Genomic DNA, 20,510 nt, shown 5'->3' with positions numbered 1-20,510 from the left:
GCGAATACACAAATATCCGAATAGCATAACTTTTTTTTAATTATTAAATCACCACAATTTTGTAAAACAACTAAAAACTAATTATATCCAGTTTAAACATTATCCATTCATTTCGTATGCATATAAGTTCAATCAGTTCAAAGTATTTGTAGTCTCTACTCCGCGTTTCCAATCTCCTCTAGCTTAGTACTATTTATCTGACAGGAACTGTTGTTATTGTTTGACTAGCGAATAGGCGTTAGTGTTGAACCAAGTGCGCAGTAATAAGCAGTGAACAACGAGTGAGAAGTATGCAAGCGCGCTCTGCTGGTCACTGGATGGGTTATGAGAAAAGAGAGGGCAGCCGGGTACTCGACACATACCTTCACACCAATTGCGCGTCCTTTCTTTTTTCCTCCATGTTCTTTTTTTTTTGTCTTCTTCGATTTTTTCTTTTTATTTCTTTTTTTTAATTCAAGCCAAACTTCATAATTTTCAGGCTTTTCTAACTTTGAAAACATCAAAACATTCTCCCATGTAGGACTTAACAAAAATGTGAGTTCAGTTCATTTCATAATTCTTCTCAAAAACTATAAGGCCATGGTATTTTGTTTATTTTAATTTTACGAACAACATATACTAATAAAGAAGAAAATGTTTTTCAGGGGTCATTCACATAGTACTGGGAAAGAAATCAATGACAATGAACTCTTCACATGTGGTAAGCATTTTGCGCTTGAAAATTGTGAAAATTACTTTTCAACTAAAAACAAATATAATTTCAACATTTGAGTTTGGCATTGGATTTCAAAAAAAAAATTGAATGGTATAATTTCATACCATTTGGAAAAATTCAGCCTTGAAAAATATTAACTTGACGAAACTAATGAATATTTGTTGATTCAAAAGTTTTCCTAAAAAAATGATTATTGTTTGAAACTCATTAAAAAAGTACTGATAAAGTTTACGATTGTTTCTGAAGTATCAGCTTTTGTTTTTCTATTTTTCAAAAAAAGGAAGCTGCTCTCAGTTTTGAAAGAAAATAAGGCGAAATTGTAAAATAAATTATACGTAAAGTATTATAAAACTAATATTTTGTAATTTCTCAGTTTCTCAAAAAAAAAAAGTTCATGTTAAAACATGAAAAACAGTATGTTAAGTTTTATGTATTGTTTTTAACGTTCCTTCTACTTTTCGATGAATTGTCACAATCTCATTCGAAATTGTCTGCCCACAATAAGGCCCTTCGAGTGTAGATGACAGATTCAGAACCGCTCTTAATGCTTTATGCGGTTAGGTTCTCTAATCCTCCAAGTGTTCGGTTCCCTTCGTATTCCCGTTCGCTGTAGATATATGCCGGAGAGGGTGTGGGGAGGGTGAGAGATCCTCTTCTAAAGTCACAAGTAAACGAGACGCGGAAGAAAACGAGAGTAGAGATAGTAATAGCTGGTATGGTGGATTGAAAGAGAGCATGAGTGGAAGACGGGACGCAGACAAACCAAGAGGTCACATCTCCCTTCCCTCGTCCGTCAACTCCCGGTCCCTAGTTTGAGGACAACGCATGCGTGATCCAAATATGGGAGACTATCCAATCAAGTGTATCTTCTCTACTCATCTAGAATAATTAGATCATAATTTTTTACAAACTACAATATTTATAAAATTATACACTTTTAAAAGGTTTAGGCATAATTTATTTGGGAAAGGAAGTTTGGAAGAATAGAAAAAAATGGAATAAATCCAGTTCCTCTCCCCTTTCCCGCTTTGCCGCCTCCCGGCAAAACGTCGCTTCTCCAACTTGTTATTCCAATTCAATAGGTTTCAATGCCATATTCGCAGTTATAAATGCTCGACCCCTATTGACTATTCGCATTTTATTCACTTCACTCCAGTTTTAACTAGATTTACCATTTCCCCCCATCTTTTTTCTCCCTGGGTCAGAGAAGCAGCTGGACTTGTGTTAGTAGTACGACGAATCGCCCTTCTTCTCGTTGACCAATTAGAAAATGTGCTCTGGCACATTTTCCTTTCTGTGTGGGACTGAGAACCACGGGGGACACCCAACCTCCTGTTCTTCATTCTTTCTATCCAATTTTTATGATGGATTTGGTGCGACGCGTATACAATGAATATAAACGTTCGCAAGTCCACACCCATTTTTACAATTCCCTAGACATTGACACGGCATGTGACAATATTGAATAGTTTTGCTAATTTTGTGTTACTCTCGAAGAAACGGCATTGTCTCTGCTTTTTTTGTTATCTGAAAAAATAAAATCAGTTAGGTGTTTCAGTAGAATTTTCAAAAATAATTTACATCAGACAAACCGAGCTGAACAACCAAAATATATCCTAAATCAGATTTGACGAAGTTCAGATCATTGATCTTTTTCATAACGTGATTAAACACAAAACTATAAAAGTTTTATGAAATAGAAAAGAGAATACTAATTTTAAAATCTTCCGGTTCCGGATTTGTGTATGTGTTTGCTTATCAAATCACAGTTCTTACATGTATTTTTTAAGTGAAAAATCTATTAGGTCTCCAAATAAGTTCCGGGTCAAAAATCATAACTTTGTTCTCTGTGTATCGATTTTTATGAAACTTTGGGAATTCATGTTATCAACAATGATCTTTCATTTGACATCAGTCACAAAATTTTTTGTCCACCCCAAGTGTCCTAACTCGGAGCCAATTTTTTCAGGCATTTTTCCTATCTCGCTTCTAAAAGAAGACCTTTGAATTGAGGTTTGTGTGCGGATTTCGCCTTGCTTAAAATACATTATTAGAAAACGACAAAATTTTAGAAAAAAATCCGTCCAAAAAATTTTTTTTTGGTTGGTCGTCAAAAAATGTTCAAAAAAAATTTTGTCGAAAGTTCTAGATTTTCCCTACAAAAATGATGTAAACAAGCGTGAACTATTTTTACACATACAAAACATATCAATTTATTTCGATACACCAAAATGTTAATAGAAAATATAATTTTTTCGGATAATTTTTGAGTTTTTTGAATATTTCTCGAGATTCAAATTTCAAACTAAAACGATTATTATATATTTAAAAAAAATTTTTTGGACGGATTTTTTTCTAAACTTTTGTCGTTTTCTAATAATGTATTTTAAGCAAAGCAAAATCCGCACACAAACCTCAATTCAAAGGTTAAAAGAAGCGAGATAGGAAAAATTCCTGGAAAAATTGGCTCCGAGTTAGGACACTTGAGGTGTACAAAAATTTTTGCGACTATTGTCAAATGAAAGAACATGGTTGATAACATAAATTCCCAAAGTTTCATAAAAATCGATACACAGCGAACAAAGTTATGATTTTTGACCCGGAACTTATTTGGAGACCTAATATAAACCTCGTTTCGAAGTTTTGAAAATTGTATACCGTATTTCTTCTATTAATATGACTGCAATACTATTGTTCGATGGTCTTCCCGCTTGCAATACTAATAGGGAGTGCAAGACTATTAGGGAGTGCAATATTAATTTTCAGAAAATTTTTCTGACTTTGAGCTTTCTGATTTTTTTTCTGAAAAAACTCGAACCTTGTGTGAAAGTGAAAATTTGATTGTAATTGCAACAAAAAGGTACAATAACTTCAATTTCATAAAAATTTTACCACAAATTGTTGCAAAGTAGGCAAAAAATGTTGTTAAAATCTCAAAATTAGTGAGGTGGGTCTGTACCAAAAAAAAAGTAGACGCAATACTATTAGGGAGTGCAACACTAATAGGGAGTGCAATACTAATTTTCGGAGGGTGTTCAAGGAGCAATACTAATAGGGAGTGCAAGTCTAATAGGGAGGCCATATTAATAGAAGAAATACGGTATATATCAAATATGTATTTTTGAAAAATCATCCGAAGAATCCTACTGGTTACTTACAATATATCCATATTTGATAACACATTAAAATCACATTTTAACTCTTCGAAATAATTAATCACAAATCAAATTACTGTTTCAAATAGTGAAAAACCTCCAAAACAAATGAAAAAAAAAGAAAAATACGAGTGCGCATAATTATGGCCCACCCTGTAGCTGCATATTTCAATACAATCAAGTTTTTGAGTTTTGAGGGGACAGGTAACACATGAAGTTTTACTGAATACAAAATTAAGTTTTGAAGGTTGAAAATTCTAATTTGAAAAATAGGAAATTTTATTCCAGTTAACACCTATCCTCAAAGCTTAGTTGCTACTCTAATGGCTAAAAGTTTTTTTCGGCGATGAATGAAAAAAAATTATGCTGTAAAAAAAGGTATATTCAGTTGATTCTAGTTTTTAAAACTTACGTACCTAAAGCATTTATAATATTCCTGTCAAAAATATTCAGTCATAACCTACCTCCCTTCTCGTTTTTCTTTTTTTACATACTCAGTGCTGTATAATAAGCTACTTATAGAAAGTACTTGGGTCAAGTAATGCTGACTCTCATTCTTCTTTTTTTTTCTTCTTCGGTTGCTTCCCTTTTTTCTTCTTTCATTTCCCTCCGATTTCATCTTACTACATAGCCGGTGTCAATGTCTGTAGTATTGTTGTTGTTTTTTTGGTTAGAAAAGAAAAGGGAACTCTGTTTCTTTAGATTAGACAGGATGCTCCTTCTTTTCCCGTCTTCCTCTATGTCCTGCTTCTGTGCCCAATGTAATTTGATCGGCTGAGTTTACAATTAGATTTTGTGAAAATTGGTACTAATGGAAGAAGAAGTCAGAATGCTGAATCTACATTTCATGAGTAGTAACGCAAATAATAATTTTTGCTGACAGAAAACAAATTCTAAATAGGTTACTTCTGAGCATGGAACGCCAAGCTTGTTGACAAATATGAGCATTCTCGCGCCCCATTGCTTCAGAAACTTTTGTAAAGCTCGAACACGCTCTTCCTGTGGACCTTATTTTGTCATGCTATTCTTTTGTAGTGGACCACTCGCTTACACCACTCGTCTTGTTTCGCAATACACTACTTTTCTCATGCCCCCTACAATGATGTGTCACTTGCCATCCGGTCAACTCATTGTTACTTGTACTTGGTCACCACTTGTCTCTACTGCCATGTATACTAAAATTTTCACAGATTAAGCAATTTTACGAATATTTAAGCACTTTGGCATTCTATCCTAATTTTTTTTCTAGCTATTTCACACACTTATCCGAAAAAACGTAACTTAAAAACAGTAGCTAGATAAAACTTTGAAATGAATTATGAGTTGGTCGACATCTCGCAAGATCATTTTTGACTATTCTTAGACTTCAAAACTTCAGAAAAATAGTTTGACAACTTTTTTTCAGATTAACAGTAAAAAACGTTTCAATGCTAATTCCCAATAATGCCTTTTCTGTAACCTCTACTGATCAAAACTAAATTCATCAGTGAGGTTTTTTCTAGCAAGAAATTTTGTTTGATTTAAATTAAATACTGGATATATTCAGCAAAATGTTGAAAATATTCTCTTCGAATGACTAAAGTGTAGTTCAAATTTTTTGAAATTCTAGTATATTCACGCTAACCATTCTTGATCGAAGATTTGACATGTCTGCGGAGCAAGAAAAAATGTCATAACTAGCGATTTTTGCCGCTCACTTTTTTTGTTCCTGCTCTACTTGTCTCACATTATCTGTTTCACCCCAAGTGTGTTTGAAGATCATTGAGTCGAAAAAGAAAGACAAACCGTAAAATGGCGAGACGATTGCGCAAGAAAAATGCGCGAAAAAAAGAGGTGAAGAGAAATAAAGGAACTCCCTGACAAGAGCCGGTGGGTAGGAGGGCCGACCTGTGGCGGGGGGTGATGGAAAGAGCAGCGACGGGTTAACGTTTGGGTGTGGTAAGCTGATGTCGAATTGGCCTGCTTACCGTTGAGCGTGCTATTTCGTTTACCTTCTTTCCTCATACTGTCAATATGAAGGAGAAGCCACCCATTTCCCTCGTTATGTGCTGCTCTTTTTCTCTTTTCTACCCCTTCTCCCTCCGTACTCTAATAATACCGGTCGTCTTGAATGGGGCTCACTTGTAGCTTCATGTGTTCCATCTTCTTTTATACTAGTTATTGTCTTCTATAATTAGAACCCTACAATATCTTAGGAACTTTTTTTATTCGTAACTTTAAGCAAAATACGCTGTCTTGCTTTTTGTATACACACGAAATTTACTAGCTTTGATGTCGTGTTATATCCAAATTTGTTTATTTCCAAAATACTCATTTCACATACTCAATTCTTAAAAGCAGCGGCACAGCTTTCTTGTTCTGCCTTTTCAAGCTTGCAGTAGATTATGTATATCATTGAATTTTACTAAGAATTCTAAAAACTCAAGTTGGAGATTTTCAACAAACGGACTTCCTGATACTACATCTATCACAAAACTGAATCCAAAAATTTTGTTGTAATAAAACAATAATATTGCCCTTTATTTTTCCAAAGTCTCCTTTTTGTGTAATATTTTTGCTTAAAATGATCCCAATTAATTGGATTATGTTTTTTATGATTAATTTTTTTCCAGTCAAGCAGTAAATCTCATTAAAAATGTATTCAACTAAATTTCCATATTCGTATTTTTCCTCCTAATTTCCAGTTTTCCTTTCGTTTTTTCTATTGGGTCGCCCTTGCCGCCAGCTGCATAAAATGTTTCAGTTCTTACCGCACTGACATATACTTTACGGTCGTAAACGTTATCAAGTCCTTTCTTTTTCTACTCCAATTTTCTCGTCGTTTTTCATGACTGCGATGATTGCTCACTGATAAAGACGTTTTAGGGAAAATTTGTAATAGAAATAAAATAAAAAATACATTTTTCTCAAATGGCATTCTTTTCAGAAGATCCTGTATTCGATCAACCGGTGGCGAGTCCGAAATCGGAGATTTCGAGCAAGTTAGCCGAAGAAATAGAACGGAGCAAAAGTCCACTCATACTCGAGGTAAGTTTGCTTATTTCAGTGAATAATGTAATATTAAACACGAAGACTCTATTTTTTTGTCGGAAACTTTCAATTAAAATTCAACAGAGCCTTTTATAATTAAGTCGGATAAAAAATTTAAAATTCCCAATTCTTAGTTTTTTTATTAACTTTTTACGTTAATTTCTAATTTGACAATTTCGTGTGTTCTCATTTGATATGCGTATTAAGTTGGATGGGTATCCAGTTGTATTGAACTCAAATGCATTTTCAAAAATCAGTTTAGTAGTCTCTTTTAGTAAAGAATTTGATAATTTTCAATGCGCTTCTTCGATTTTCTTTTAGAATTTCTCATTATTTTTCAAAACATGACAAATCTCGATCATTTTTTACAATAATTCACAATTTTCAGGAAGTTAAATATCTAGAATTCCTGATAAAAAACGAGTGATTTCGAACGCAGAAAAACTTTTGGAAACAGTTTTAAATAACAACCCGTCTCAAATATTTTTTGAATTTAATGTTTCATATTGCACAAACAGAGAAAATACTGTATTCGACTTAACAATGTACTTAAACAATTTTTAGGTCAGCCCAAGAACTCCTGATTCAGTACAGGTATGAATGACAACTCTAAGAAATTATTTATAATCCGCCAAATTACTAATTTTGAATGCCCTAATCCCATTTTAACGAATAACATGACTAACAAAAACTAAAACATAACTATGCTCTTGTCAACCTCTTATTTACTCCCCCGGTTTCTTAAATTTCTTTACTGATTTTAGATGTTCCGTCCAACATTTGACACATTTCGACCGCCGAACAGTGACAGCTCGACTTTCCGTGGCAGCCAGAGCAGGTATATTTGTTTTTCGGTGTTCGGTTTTAGTTGCTTTGTTTTCGTATTTGGAAAAAAACTCCCGAGGAATCGATTTCGGTCGGATATAGTTTTTCAAACCAAAATTGTTGAACTGCTGTTCCTTTTCAATACAATCAATTATATCAGTGGACTGTTAGTTTTATCAACACGTTGAACAAAGTCAGACCTATGCATTGAAAACTCTAACTTTAGAACAACATGAAATCAGAAATATGTAGGTTCGAAGCGATTTGCAAAAATCCACACTCTAGTTTAACACTATCGGTGAATATAATTAAATGTTACTTTTTCTTGAAGCAAAATAAAGCATTGCCAAGGTAAAGTTCAAACATAGCAACGAATTGCCTTTCGTAAAAAATTTGTATAACAAATCCAATTTATCTCTGTGCATTCTCTTCAATATAATTTCAAGAAAATGAAATACTGATTTATTCTAACAATTTGTTCTCACTTTTTTGACACGTGATTGTTAAGTGAAAACAGGTTTTTGTATCTTGCCAAGTGTAACAAAAAAAACGAACAAAAATGACAAGGTACAGAAAACAATGTATTTTCAGTTGATATTTCGGTTTTTTTTTCTGATTTCTTCATAGAATATTCCAATTCAGCGTCACTTTAATTTAGTTACCCAACAGCTTTTACCAAGAACACTTGCAAGTGCAGAATTAATTGGAGTTCAATTTAATCGTTTTGCTTTAGACTCAGGCTCTCCCAGAGAGAAATAGCTTTCTTTCTAATCGAGAGAGAGAGAGAAAGAGTGAACAAACGATAGAGAGAGAGAGAGGGAATGGGGGCTTCTCCCTTCTAATGCTCTCCTTGTGTTGCCTCAGTGTTGTCCGGTGTGCATTCCCTATTTGATAGAAGCTCCCCCGACTATTGTCTTTTCCCGACTTGGGAGTTTCACTTTCTCTCTGCTTCTCTAACTTTTATACTGACCAATTTTTGTTGATTTCCCTGTGCGCGGAGCTGATCTATTTTCTCGTTTTTCGTTGTTCGCCCTCTACGGTGCCAAATATGCAAATACAGACATTTTCCGTTTTAGAAGATTATTGTCGTGAGCGGTATCACATCAGATTGAAAATTAATTATTTTTATACACCGGATATAGCAATAAAAAAACACTTGAATGTACTTTTGAATAATACATTTCAAAGTAATTTTCAGAAAATTCTGAATATGACACATTAATCAGTTCAATGCTCTGAATATTTTCATTTCTGTCAGTTGCATTTTTTTTTCGAACGTGTTTCTCAAACGATACTTTTAAGAATTATTTGCAAACCAGTCGAAATTAGGAAAAGGTTTTTTAATTGTTATCCGATTCCTGAATGCTAAGGTTTTAGGGGAACCGTTTTTGAAAAATAAATTCTGTTAATTCAATGTTCTCCAAAATGTTTTTTGTGTAACATGAGCCCAAATGGACAAATGAAACCAAAAATTCATTGCGTGTAAGCCCATGACCAACTGGTTGGTCTAGTCTTTTCCTCTTCTTCTATTTTGAAATGTATGCAAATTTAGAAACTACTATTCATGTAAATTCACCCGCTTAGTACGTTACACTGCAACATTCTGAACTTTAGTTCATCCTCGAAACTCTTGAAAGGACAGTGTAGGCAGATTTTATGATTATTTGTGATTTAAATTTTTCCTGCCGGAATGTTCTTTAAATGAATTTTTTAAGGCGGCAACTATTAGCGAATTTTTTTGAACGGCAAGCAGGTAAGCGGGCCGGGAAACAATTTACGGAAAGTATAATTGAAATGACCTTGTCATGTCAACAAAAGTTATTGACTTTGTTAAATATTTGGTTGTTTTAGTTAGTTTTTTTTTTTAAATTATGACATGTGTAGGATGGGTACGACCAAAATTAAAAGTTCATAATAGAAAAGAACGGCAAAAAATGTTATCGTCAACGTTAGGTCATTTTTGAAATTTATGGGACATTCGAAAATTTGCTCGTAGCTTGTATTAAAGCTGAAGTAGCGCCAGTGGAAATTTTGTCTGAATACACTTATAATGATCCAAAATGACCGAATATCTGTAAACACTCCAAAAAAGTTTACATTCATAGATTTTTCAATTTGCGGTCAAAGTTTTGGAAAATTGCCAAATCTTTGAAAAATATGAGTGTTTGAGGAAATCCAAAGCAATATTGCATGTTCAGACCCCCACAATGTTCTAATATAAATATTTAAAACAATGTAAATATTTACAACAAAATGACAGTATAAAAAACAATGGGAAAACATTTTTATGGTCGACTTCCAAAATAATGAGTGGCAAAACTGAGCAATTGTCACTTCTTCACAATAGTAAATAAAACATTTTAATGAAGTACTGTAATTGTTGTCTGTTCCTTGATTTCAATGGATAACTCTGTGACAAAAATTAGGTCCCAAAAGACAATTTTTGAAAAAATCAATTTTTATATTTTATTTCTTATTCATACAATTAATTCTAGCTGTCTGGAAAAACATAACGGATCGGTTTACGAATGAAACATTAATTGTTTTCTTACAAACTCCCTGCCTTGAAGTAAGATATCAGTTTCCGGAAAACCGATGCAAGATTTAGAGATGCTAAAAACGCCAATCAAATAAGCTGCTCGTCTATTTTCCAACTTTCTCATAATCAGATAGCCGCGAGTGGCAAGTGTTAATCTATCTGTCGCACCGAGACCGCTGGAACAGCCGGCGGTAGTGGTGGTGCCGAGAGAGGAGGGCTCCAGAGGGTCCTCCGAAGTGATCATCATTCATATAGCCCGCATCACTCATTCTCACACAATACAACCCCGACGACTTATTCCTCTTCGTCCATTTCTTCCATCATCTGTGTGGTGTGCGCGTTGACGGAGCACGGCGGATGCATTCTCATCAGTTGTCGTCACGCCACAAAAAGAACCTCATCTGTTTGCTTCGACATCTCAAAAATGATCATGAATCCGTGCTTTCGGGAACGATCTCAGAAACGAACCAAAAAGAGAGCGAAGAATCGTGCCAAATCGCGTAGCACAATGTACCTATCCAAGGTCGGTGATTCATCACTTGCCATGTCGCGAAGTCTACCATCTGTCGCATTACCAATGCACTACTTGCATCACAAACTAGCCGAGAGCATATGTTTTATCACGGCTACAATCGACTCATTGTAAGTGTTGAAAAATTTGCATGATTATTAAAAAAGTACTGTCACTTGGTTTCAAAGATGTTTGAATGGATGATGCTGTGTACTTCTGATAATAATTCTGAAATGAATGTTTTCATATTTCATGTGCATAGTTTCGAAAGCTGAGAGACTGTTACGGTTCGGAAAACCTATTTTGGAAAAAGTTTTAAACTTTCCAGTTTATACTTTGAAAAGATGTGATGTTTTCCGGTCTGATTGAGAGATTGGATTACATTTTTTATGCATAAAAATGATCAGATTATGAATTAAGAGCGTAGACATTCTTCTTTCTTTTTTTTGAAAAAAAAACATTCAAAAATCTGAATATATTCTTTTTCCTTTCAGAAAAAAATTTCAAAATTTCAAAACAATTTTTCCAATACTGCTGAAAGAGAAAATATTTGCAGATTTTTGATGATTTCATCAAATATCCAATCAAATAAATTTCAATAATGTTAATATCCAACTATTTTTTTGCTATCTAATAATAGTTTTTCTCTTTTATTTCCGTAGAAAAGGAGAGTTTTATTTTCCTTTGAAGATTTGCCGTTTGTCTGTCCGTCAGTCAGTCATTTTTCATCAAGTGTGTGGTCTCATAATTCCTCGTTTTTCTTTCCGCCTATTTTGTCCTCAGAATCTCCCAATCGCTGTCATTTTATTCCTATTACGCCCCAATCAACTTGCCACCAGCTTCTTCTACTTTTTTTGCCATTTAGAAGACAGTTGCGTCAAAAAATGTTCATATGTTCAAAATCTTGGCTGACGTGAGTAGTGCCTCTTCTCCAGTCCAATTCTTTCACTTGTTTTTCCTGTGTATGGTTGCGAGGGTTTTCATGTAAAACGCCATTATTATGACCGAGTGGACGTCCATAGCGAAAGTGAACAGAATTTTTGATGATGCGTCGCTACAACTACTTACTATAACTGACTGCCTAGTGTGAATTTATTTTGTTTCAAGTCCAATTTTTTCCGAATACTTAATATGATAATTTTCAGAGAGGATCTAGTAGCATGTAGCTCAATGAATTCGGTAAACAACGTGCACGATATGAATACAGTTTCCTCTTCATCATCATCATCTGCACCACTTTTTGTAGCTCTCTATGATTTCCACGGTGTCGGCGAAGAGCAGCTTTCGTTACGAAAGGGTGATCAGGTTTGTACTTGAAGCATAAATCAAATAATGCGGACGTTTATCAATAAATCAATGGCCGCTTGGGAGGGCATATGCCTCCCTCCTTTGCTTCATCTGTTCATCTCACGGGGCCTTTCGTTTTTCATATATCCACCGGCCATGTCGGAATAGCACACAAACATCATAGCACACATGTCAAATGATATTTTGTTCTTGCAGGTGCGAATTCTGGGTTACAACAAAAACAATGAGTGGTGTGAGGCACGATTATACTCAACGAGAAAAAATGATGCGAGCAATCAGCGAAGGTTAGGCGAAATTGGATGGGTGCCAAGTAATTTTATTGCTCCGTACAACTCTTTGGATAAGTACACGTGGTATCATGGCAAAATCTCAAGGAGCGATTCTGAGGCTATACTAGGCAGTGGAATCACTGGCTCATTTTTGGTACGAGAAAGTGAAACAAGTATAGGACAGTATACAATCTCTGTTCGCCATGATGGTCGAGTGTTTCACTACCGGATCAATGTAGATAATACAGAAAAGGTGAGCTTTACTTATACTTGATTTCACTGATCAACCCCTCAACCACAATCATGTGATTTTTATTGTATTTAACCAACTCAAAAGTGTGCAAATACTCGCTTTTTACAGATGTTCATCACACAAGAAGTCAAATTCCGCACACTTGGAGAGTTAGTGCACCATCATAGTGTTCACGCTGATGGGCTGATATGTCTTTTAATGTACCCAGCGAGTAAAAAGGACAAGGGACGTGGACTGTTCTCACTGTCGCCTAACGCGCCAGACGAATGGGAACTAGATAGATCCGAAATCATCATGCATAACAAATTGGGCGGTGGACAGTACGGAGACGTGTACGAGGGATACTGGAAACGACATGACTGCACAATTGCAGTGAAAGCGTTGAAGGAAGATGCAATGCCACTTCATGAATTTTTAGCAGAAGCTGCTATCATGAAAGATTTGCACCACAAGTAAGTGCTCGAGAAATTCAATAGATAGAGAACATCTAAAGTTGACAAAAAACGGATACATAATAGTAAAAAATGAAAAAAATATTTTTAAAAATGACGTTGTGATTGAAATCGAGAGAATATGTGATAATTACTAAAAACTATGCACAAATATTTCACGTGAAAAGCAATTTTCACATTTCGTAAATAAAAAAACCAACGTGTTGCAAGAGTTTAATCCAATTATTTCAAACGTTTATCAAAGAGTAGCCAGAAAAAAACTCAATCGTTTTTGTCTTGGATTAAAATTAATTAAACTAAGTGGAACAAACTTGTATGAATTTTTTTAATTCAAAAAGAAACATAAATTCAAACAGCTACAACAGCAAAATGTGCAGACGTTGTTTTTTGTCTTTAAATTTAGCTCGTTCTAATGACATTTTTATTTTAAAAGATTGTAGAGTAAATACGCCGAATAATATTTTCCGAATTTCATCAACAAAAAAACAATTGCTTAAAAATCTGAAAACTCATTATTTTTATTCCCAATAATTTTATACTTTAGCTAGTTATTATTTACGATAATTGTTTTTTTAGAAACCTTGTTCGACTGCTTGGAGTATGCACTCACGAGGCACCGTTCTATATTATCACCGAGTTTATGTGCAATGGAAATTTGCTCGAGTACCTGAGGTGCGTGCTTTGCTCTTTTTGAATTGCATTTTAATGATTTTTCAATTTGAGGAGGACCGATAAAAGCTTGCTGCCACCTATAATCCTTGTTCAAATGGCTAGTCAGATTGCGTCCGGCATGTCGTACCTGGAAGCCAGACACTTCATTCATAGGGATTTGGCCGCAAGGAATTGCTTAGTATCCGAGCATAATATTGTAAAAATTGCCGACTTTGGGTTGGCAAGATTCATGAAGGAAGACACCTATACAGCACATGCTGGAGCCAAGTTTCCTATCAAATGGACTGCCCCAGAGGGGCTTGCATTCAACACCTTCAGCTCTAAATCTGATGTTTGGGCGTTTGGAGTTCTGCTCTGGGAAATTGCCACGTATGGAATGGCTCCCTATCCAGGCGTCGAGCTGTCAAATGTTTATGGGCTTTTGGAAAACGGGTTCCGTATGGATGGCCCGCAAGGGTGCCCTCCATCGGTGTATCGCCTTATGCTTCAGTGGTTAGTTTTTTTTAGAGTTATCATCATGGATTTCTATATTCAAAATTATGAAATTTTAGCTGGAACTGGTCTCCGTCGGATCGTCCTCGTTTCCGAGATATTCATTTCAACTTGGAAAATCTAATTTCAAGCAATTCCTTGAACGACGAGGTGCAAAAACAATTGAAAAAGAATAATGATAAGAAACTGGAAAGTGACAAAAGAAGGTCTAACGTTAGAGAACGAAGTGACTCTAAATCCAGACATTCTTCACATCACGACCGTGACCGTGACCGGGAATCTCTTCATTCTCGGAACTCAAATCCTGAAATTCCCAATAGAAGTTTTATAAGAACCGACGACAGTGTATCATTCTTCAATCCATCAACCACAAGTAAAGTAACGTCGTTTCGTGCTCAAGGACCACCGTTCCCACCACCGCCACAACAAAACACAAAACCGAAACTATTGAAGTCAGTTCTGAATAGTAACGCTCGTCATGCATCAGAGGAGTTTGAGAGAAACGAACAAGATGACGTGGTTCCTTTGGCCGAGAAAAATGTGCGGAAAGCGGTTACCAGGCTGGGTGGAACTATGCCGAAAGGACAAAGGATAGATGCATATTTAGACTCGATGAGAAGGGTTGACAGTTGGAAAGGTAACTTGAATTTTTTGAAAATTTTAAAAACGAAAATTTAGATGAGTCTCATAAAAACTGATTATGAATTTTTACAGTTTCCAGTGTAATGAATATTACATCTTGCAGTAAAGTAATTATAAATGTGTACTTATTTACAGAGAAAAAGGTTACGACACTGGTACAATACTCAATTTTCAAACAGTAACCCTGACAAGATTGTTCTTTAAAAAATGTGCAAAACTACGACTTTTAATTAAAACTGTATTAAAACAATCAGATAGTAATGAGCGTTTTATTTCAGAAAGCACTGACGCTGACAATGAAGGGGCGGGATCATCATCGCTGAGCAGAACTGTATCGAATGATTCTCTTGACACACTTCCTCTGCCAGATTCTATGAACTCGAGTACGTATGTTAAAATGCATCCTGCATCCGGCGAGAACGTTTTCCTGAGACAAATTCGTTCAAAACTGAAGAAACGAAGTGAGACACCAGAGTTGGATCATATTGATTCAGATACTGCCGATGGTTTGTTTGAACTTGAATTAAAATTTTTCTCACATTATTTTGTTGCAGAAACAACAAAATCGGAAAAGTCACCCTTTGGATCTTTGAATAAATCTTCTATCAAATATCCAATTAAAAACGCGCCCGAATTTAGTGAGAATCACTCTAGAGTCAGCCCTGTCCCGGTGCCACCATCTCGTAACGCTTCTGTAAGTGTAAGACCCGATTCGAAAGCAGAAGACTCATCGGATGAGACAACAAAAGATGTTGGAATGTGGGGTCCTAAGCATGCCGTGACGCGGAAAATTGAAATTGTCAAGGTATTTTTGTTTGTCTATTTACAATTTCGAATCTTATTGTTCAATCTCTATAGTTTCAAAGATTCCTATTTGTTTCAGAATGATTCGTATCCAAATGTAGAAGGCGAGTTGAAAGCAAAAATTCGAAATTTACGTCATGTACCCAAAGAAGAGAGCAACACAAGTAGTCAAGAAGATTTGCCACTTGATGCGACAGACAACACAAATGACAGCATCATTGTGATTCCAAGAGATGAAAAAGCAAAAGTTCGTCAACTGGTGACACAAAAAGTATCTCCTCTTCAACATCATCGGCCATTCTCACTGCAATGTCCAAACAATTCTACAAGCTCTGCAATATCGCATTCTGAACACGCGGATAGCTCAGAAACATCTTCACTTTCCGGTGTCTATGAGGAACGTATGAAACCTGAACTTCCAAGAAAACGGAGTAATGGCGATACAAAAGTGGTGCCAGTAACATGGATTATCAATGGAGAAAAGGAACCCAATGGTATGGCTCGAACAAAATCTCTACGTGATATTACATCAAAGTTCGAACAGCTTGGAACAGCTTCCACGATTGAAAGTAAGATTGAAGGTGTGTATGCTTTTTTAGTTTCTGTTTCTTGCTCTTCTGTTAAATAAATTTATGATGCGTGGTAACAAATTGAAAAAAAGACGGTAGTTAGGGGGTTTTCTCAATATTAATTTTTTAAATTTTAATACCCATTGTTTTTATTTCGATTAACATGCTAGTTTCAATAATACAATTTTTGTTTTAGCTTAACAAATTACGTTATCAACCATTATCCATAAAAAAGTTAAATTTATAATTATCTAACACTTTTTGATAAAAACAAAATTCAAAAGTACGAGAAAAATAATAAATTTCCTCTCCTTAACGGTCCCAATTATTAAAATTTGCGAAACGTCTTGGCCGCTAAAAAAGGTAATCCGATTGTGTAAACACCCCATTTTTGAAAATGTAGTTTTATTTTCTGTTGCCCAGAACAAAAAGTTTTTAAAGACCAATCAAAATCAGAAATCAACATTTAATTTATTGTTCGTTTTCCTTTATCTGGAACTACGTAGAATAAAAGCACAACTATTCGTATTGATTCAAGCCAAATTGCAATTGAAATGCAAATGCACTTAAACAGTAATTAATTTGGATAAAACTTTAACTTCTTTTATGATAAAAGTCAAAAACTGTAAGCAAGTAGTTTATGCACATTTTGAACATTTGGTTCAAAACTTTTACAACCTTTCCTTTTTCAAATCTTCAGAATATGTGTGTTTTCAATAACTTATTCCATAAACTCCAATAACCTCGAGTGATCTGATATCATAGCGTAAGCATTCTTCAAAGTAGTTTACCCACCCGTGGGCGATTGAACTTGCCGAGAGCACAACCCGCAAATTTTTCGATTCTTGCTAATGAGGAAACTGAGACCTTAACGCCTTCGTTATGACACGTGCAATTTGATACATACCATCGCGGCGTCGTTTTGCTCGTGATGCCGCTTGGCGGGCGAAATTTCGTCACCATCACGTAACAATGTAGTGCGAGCGTGAAAATTTGAGTCTTGAAATGACATTTTATCGTTTTTCAGAAGCCGTCCCATATCGTGAGCATGCATTGGAAAAGAAAGGAACTTCAAAACGATTTTCAATGCTGGAAGGAAGTAATGAGTTGAAGCATGTTGTCCCACCGCGTAAAAACCGAAACCAAGACGAATCTGGCTCAATTGATGAAGAACCAGTGAGCAAGGTTGGTCCTTTGGACATAATTTACAATTAGACACAAAAACTGCATCGTAAGTCCCTGAAAAACAGAACTTTCTGAAATACATCCTACGCCTCCTCACATCATAGCTCTACGCCAATTAAACTAACTAGAGAATTTGCTCGGATTTTGTTTTTTTTTTCGAATGAGAAAAGTGAAATGGCCCGTGCCGTTTTATGAGTTGGTTGCTTTTAGAGATTTTGAAAAAGGGACTCAAGTTAGAATTTGCAAATTTATGTTTTCCAACATAAAAGTGCAAATGCTTTTAGTACCAGAATTGTCAAAAGTCAGAAGTCAAAAATATTTTCAAATCATCATTCCGAAACCACAAATTTCAATCTATCAATTTCATTGACTTCGAATAGTACAATATCATTAGAACAAAATAATTGAGATTCGTCACTCTATTGCTTACAGGACATGATTGTATCGTTGCTCAAAGTAATCCAAAAGGAATTTGTGAATCTTTTCAATTTGGCGAGCTCAGAGATCACTGATGAAAAACTACAACAATTTGTAATGTAAGAAATAATTCGAGCCACGATTTTTGGATACAAAAATCGAGAATGTTTCAGAATGGCTGATAATGTACAAAAACTTCATTCCACGTGTTCCGTCTATGCAGAACAAATCTCACCGCATAGTAAATTTCGGTTCAAGTAAGTTACGGGAAAAAAGGCTGATCAGCAAAATTTTCACTATCTGGTAAACCATTAATGTTTTTTGAATTCAAATTATTTAGAACGCATATAAAAGAGAATATGTTTTGATCTTTTTTTTCACTTTTTATTCTGACCTAAAATTGTAGCATTGAAACTGATGATTTGAAAAACACTAAAAACGAATTCACAAACTATTATGGAAACTTCTTTGCCAACTTTGAATGTTTCACATTTCAATTTCAGAGAACTTCTTTCTCAACTTGAAATCTACAATCGACAAATTAAATTTTCCCACAACCCTCGAGCGAAGCCAGTTGATGACAAACTTAAAATGGCGTTCCAGGACTGTTTCGACCAAATCATGAGGCTGGTGGATCGCTGATTCTTTTTTCTATTTTATCATGTTTGTTTCTTCCAAAACACCATAATATCTTTTCCGATTCCTTTTTTATTTTGAATCTGCAGCTGAAACATCAAGTAGGTACTACTGAATAAAACGTGTAGTTTGTCTTCCATCTACCATTTCTGATGAGATTATTCGTCTTCTTCAATTTTTTTTTTTCCTGTCATTATTTTTCATTGCACACTGAGTGCAACTAAACGGTGTACCGTCTTCTTTCCTTTTATCATTAATTTTTGACTGTTATGTGAACCTTTCTCACTTTTTCTGTTTTTCTTTTCATGTTCACTCTAGTCCTGCATAATTGTTAATATGCATCATATTATGAAATAAAATGCTTTCATCGATGTTTAACAAGTCGCAAACTTTATTGCTAAATTTTTGACAATACAAAGAATAATGGAATCGAATTGAGTAATGAGAATAAAAGCGAGTTAATCCAAAAGTGACAGAATTTGTATAGACGGAGAAGGTAAAACGTATATAAAAGGACAGGATGGACAGAAAGAAGGAAGGTGTGCTGATTGTCGTCTGAAGTCTGATTTGATGTGCGCAATTTGTTTGAGGTGTATTGAACCATGTCTGACCGTCAAAATTGTGCAAAGCCGGTTATCCGAACCTGACTGAGCTGGCCCAAGATGCCCTCTTACCGAACCTCACTTGATTCGCCCATCTCTTTTCCATGCTCTTGAGAGAAGGGTCCGACTGCTGCAAGAAATTGAATTGAACTTGTATTCCTTTCTACTTTTTGAATTCAAAATTCTATTTTTGAAACATGAAAAGGACTAAATGCAATCATATTTCACATTCTCCGAGTTTTCTTTCCGTCCCCAAATGCTTATTTATGTACCTCAAAGGAATTCTAGAAAAAATGATGCATAGACGTGAAGTGGATCAGAAAAAAAACTCATTATTTTTTGCATCAAGGATGAGACTACGGTGATACCTAATCCCATAACGAGATGAACAAACACACAAAATTAGTTGGGTTTTTGTTCCGCTCTGGCCCATGGCTCACCTCAAGATAGTCGTACAATGCCGAATCGTCGTTGAACGCCTCCATATTCAACGGTGAGTTGTCCTGAACGGCTTGCATTTTCAAATCACCATTTTGTGACTGAATTGGTTGCCCTGAAATACCTATTCATTGACTATTCTTCTGCTAGAACAGTCTAGACTCTAACACGTTTACAATGTTCTGTTGAGAGATATAGGCTTAGATTTGTGATATTAATAAATGAAAACAAAATTGAAATTGAACAAGACAAAGATAATTGTTAATAAAAAATAAACTCACCGACGACTACGGCAATTAACAGGAAAAGCATGGAAAACAGCGTTAGCTGGAAGGACATGTCGGTGCAATGAATGAAGCAGTGGTGGGCGTGTCCTCCTTGAGGCACGTTGAGAGCACTCGCGGGTTTTGTGGACGTGGCTTGTCAAAGACTAAGAAGCGATATCTACAAGGAATTCAAGAGTTTTCTATAGTAAGAATGAGAGACGACGCGACAAACCGGTGAAATGTGGGTGGAGCACTATGGAATATAGTGCTAATGAACCAAAAGTGAGAAGGATGGGAATGGGAGGAATGTCACCGCTACTTTTTAAGATGTGCAGCCTAGAAGTTTTTCCAGTATTTCGAGCCCGGAAAATAAGAAAGTGATGATATTTGAAGATATCCGGAAGCACGAAAGTTGAGGTGTGGGTTGCTTTCTCAAACCTACTTTATAATTCAAGGTAGACTTTTTTTTAGTTTCTCTTAGTTTAGATTTGAGATCTGAAATGTGGTTTTCCGGATATAAAAGAACAAGAAAAGAAAAATTGAAGTTTAATGCGTTTGTTTCAGTTCTCGACTTAGTTAAAAATAAAGAACGTTTGAGAAAACTTGTTATGATAGTTGTTCCAATTTTGCTGGCCAATTTCAAAAAATTGAATTTTGGAGATGTTATAAATTACTTTCCATTATTTCATGCGGTACAATGTTCTTGTTCTTAGCAATTCTACATACGGTC

The 20,510-nt window shown here is 35.3% G+C and overlaps 2 protein-coding genes and 6 non-coding genes across 15 annotated transcripts; 3 read left to right on the top strand and 5 right to left on the bottom strand.

Moving 5' to 3' along the window:
- Positions 1 to 471: 471 nt before the first annotated feature.
- abl-1 lies at positions 472 to 18,852 on the top strand (the record flags this gene model as incomplete). Of its 8 annotated transcripts, none has more annotated exons than NM_001381087.2 (18): positions 473 to 534; positions 645 to 700; positions 6,797 to 6,897; positions 7,465 to 7,494; positions 7,665 to 7,738; positions 11,921 to 12,080; positions 12,279 to 12,605; positions 12,714 to 13,057; positions 13,634 to 13,729; positions 13,781 to 14,221; positions 14,281 to 14,858; positions 15,142 to 15,369; positions 15,418 to 15,668; positions 15,747 to 16,236; positions 17,264 to 17,421; positions 17,854 to 17,957; positions 18,012 to 18,095; positions 18,342 to 18,845. In NM_001381087.2, coding segments are annotated over 18 exons (3,663 nt in total). The 8 variants fall into 8 exon arrangements, with proteins under 8 accessions (NP_509777.2, NP_001368775.1, NP_509778.2 ...); NM_077377.7 differs by having other exon boundaries at positions 490 to 534; positions 15,747 to 16,248; positions 18,342 to 18,847; NM_077376.10 differs by lacking the exon at positions 7,465 to 7,494 and having other exon boundaries at positions 472 to 534; positions 15,747 to 16,248; positions 18,342 to 18,852.
- M79.5 lies at positions 1,972 to 2,096 on the top strand. Its single transcript, NR_072015.1, has one exon. It is a non-coding gene; the product is annotated as an Unclassified non-coding RNA M79.5 (non-coding RNA).
- On the top strand, positions 5,670 to 5,889 carry M79.7. The gene has a single exon (NR_072013.1). It is a non-coding gene; the product is annotated as an Unclassified non-coding RNA M79.7 (non-coding RNA).
- Positions 5,701 to 5,889, bottom strand: M79.10. Its single transcript, NR_072014.1, has one exon. It is a non-coding gene; the product is annotated as an Unclassified non-coding RNA M79.10 (non-coding RNA).
- On the bottom strand, positions 7,654 to 7,755 carry M79.6. The gene has a single exon (NR_072012.1). It is a non-coding gene; the product is annotated as an Unclassified non-coding RNA M79.6 (non-coding RNA).
- On the bottom strand, positions 10,618 to 10,841 carry M79.9. The gene has a single exon (NR_072011.1). It is a non-coding gene; the product is annotated as an Unclassified non-coding RNA M79.9 (non-coding RNA).
- M79.13 lies at positions 11,723 to 11,860 on the bottom strand. Its single transcript, NR_072010.1, has one exon. It is a non-coding gene; the product is annotated as an Unclassified non-coding RNA M79.13 (non-coding RNA).
- flp-19 (WANQVRF-amide) lies at positions 18,848 to 19,993 on the bottom strand. The gene is made up of 3 exons (NM_077375.6): positions 19,796 to 19,993; positions 19,517 to 19,629; positions 18,848 to 19,206 (listed from the first exon to the last, which is right to left on the bottom strand). The coding sequence occupies exons 1-3, from the start codon at positions 19,851 to 19,853 to the stop codon at positions 19,108 to 19,110; spliced, it is 270 nt and encodes an 89-aa protein (NP_509776.1). The 5' UTR covers positions 19,854 to 19,993; the 3' UTR covers positions 18,848 to 19,107.
- Between the last annotated feature and the right edge of the window lie 517 nt (positions 19,994 to 20,510).

Source organism: Caenorhabditis elegans, chromosome X (assembly GCF_000002985.6).
Source record: "Caenorhabditis elegans chromosome X".
Taxonomy (NCBI): domain Eukaryota; kingdom Metazoa; phylum Nematoda; class Chromadorea; order Rhabditida; family Rhabditidae; genus Caenorhabditis; species Caenorhabditis elegans.
This window is presented reverse-complemented; position numbering and strand designations above follow the sequence as displayed.

What these genes read in the sequence shown, in the direction of transcription:
- flp-19 (NM_077375.6), bottom strand. Translation starts at nt 19,853, where the DNA reads ATGTCCTTCCAGCTAACGCTGTTTTCCATGCTTTTCCTGTTAATTGCC. An exon ending in GTTAATTGCCGTAGTCGTCG is followed by an intron (nt 19,630 to 19,795) that starts GTGAGTTTATTT and finishes TAGGTATTTCAG; the next exon opens with GGCAACCAATTCAGTCACAA. An exon ending in CATTGTACGACTATCTTGAG is followed by an intron (nt 19,207 to 19,516) that starts GTGAGCCATGGG and finishes AATTTCTTGCAG; the next exon opens with CAGTCGGACCCTTCTCTCAA.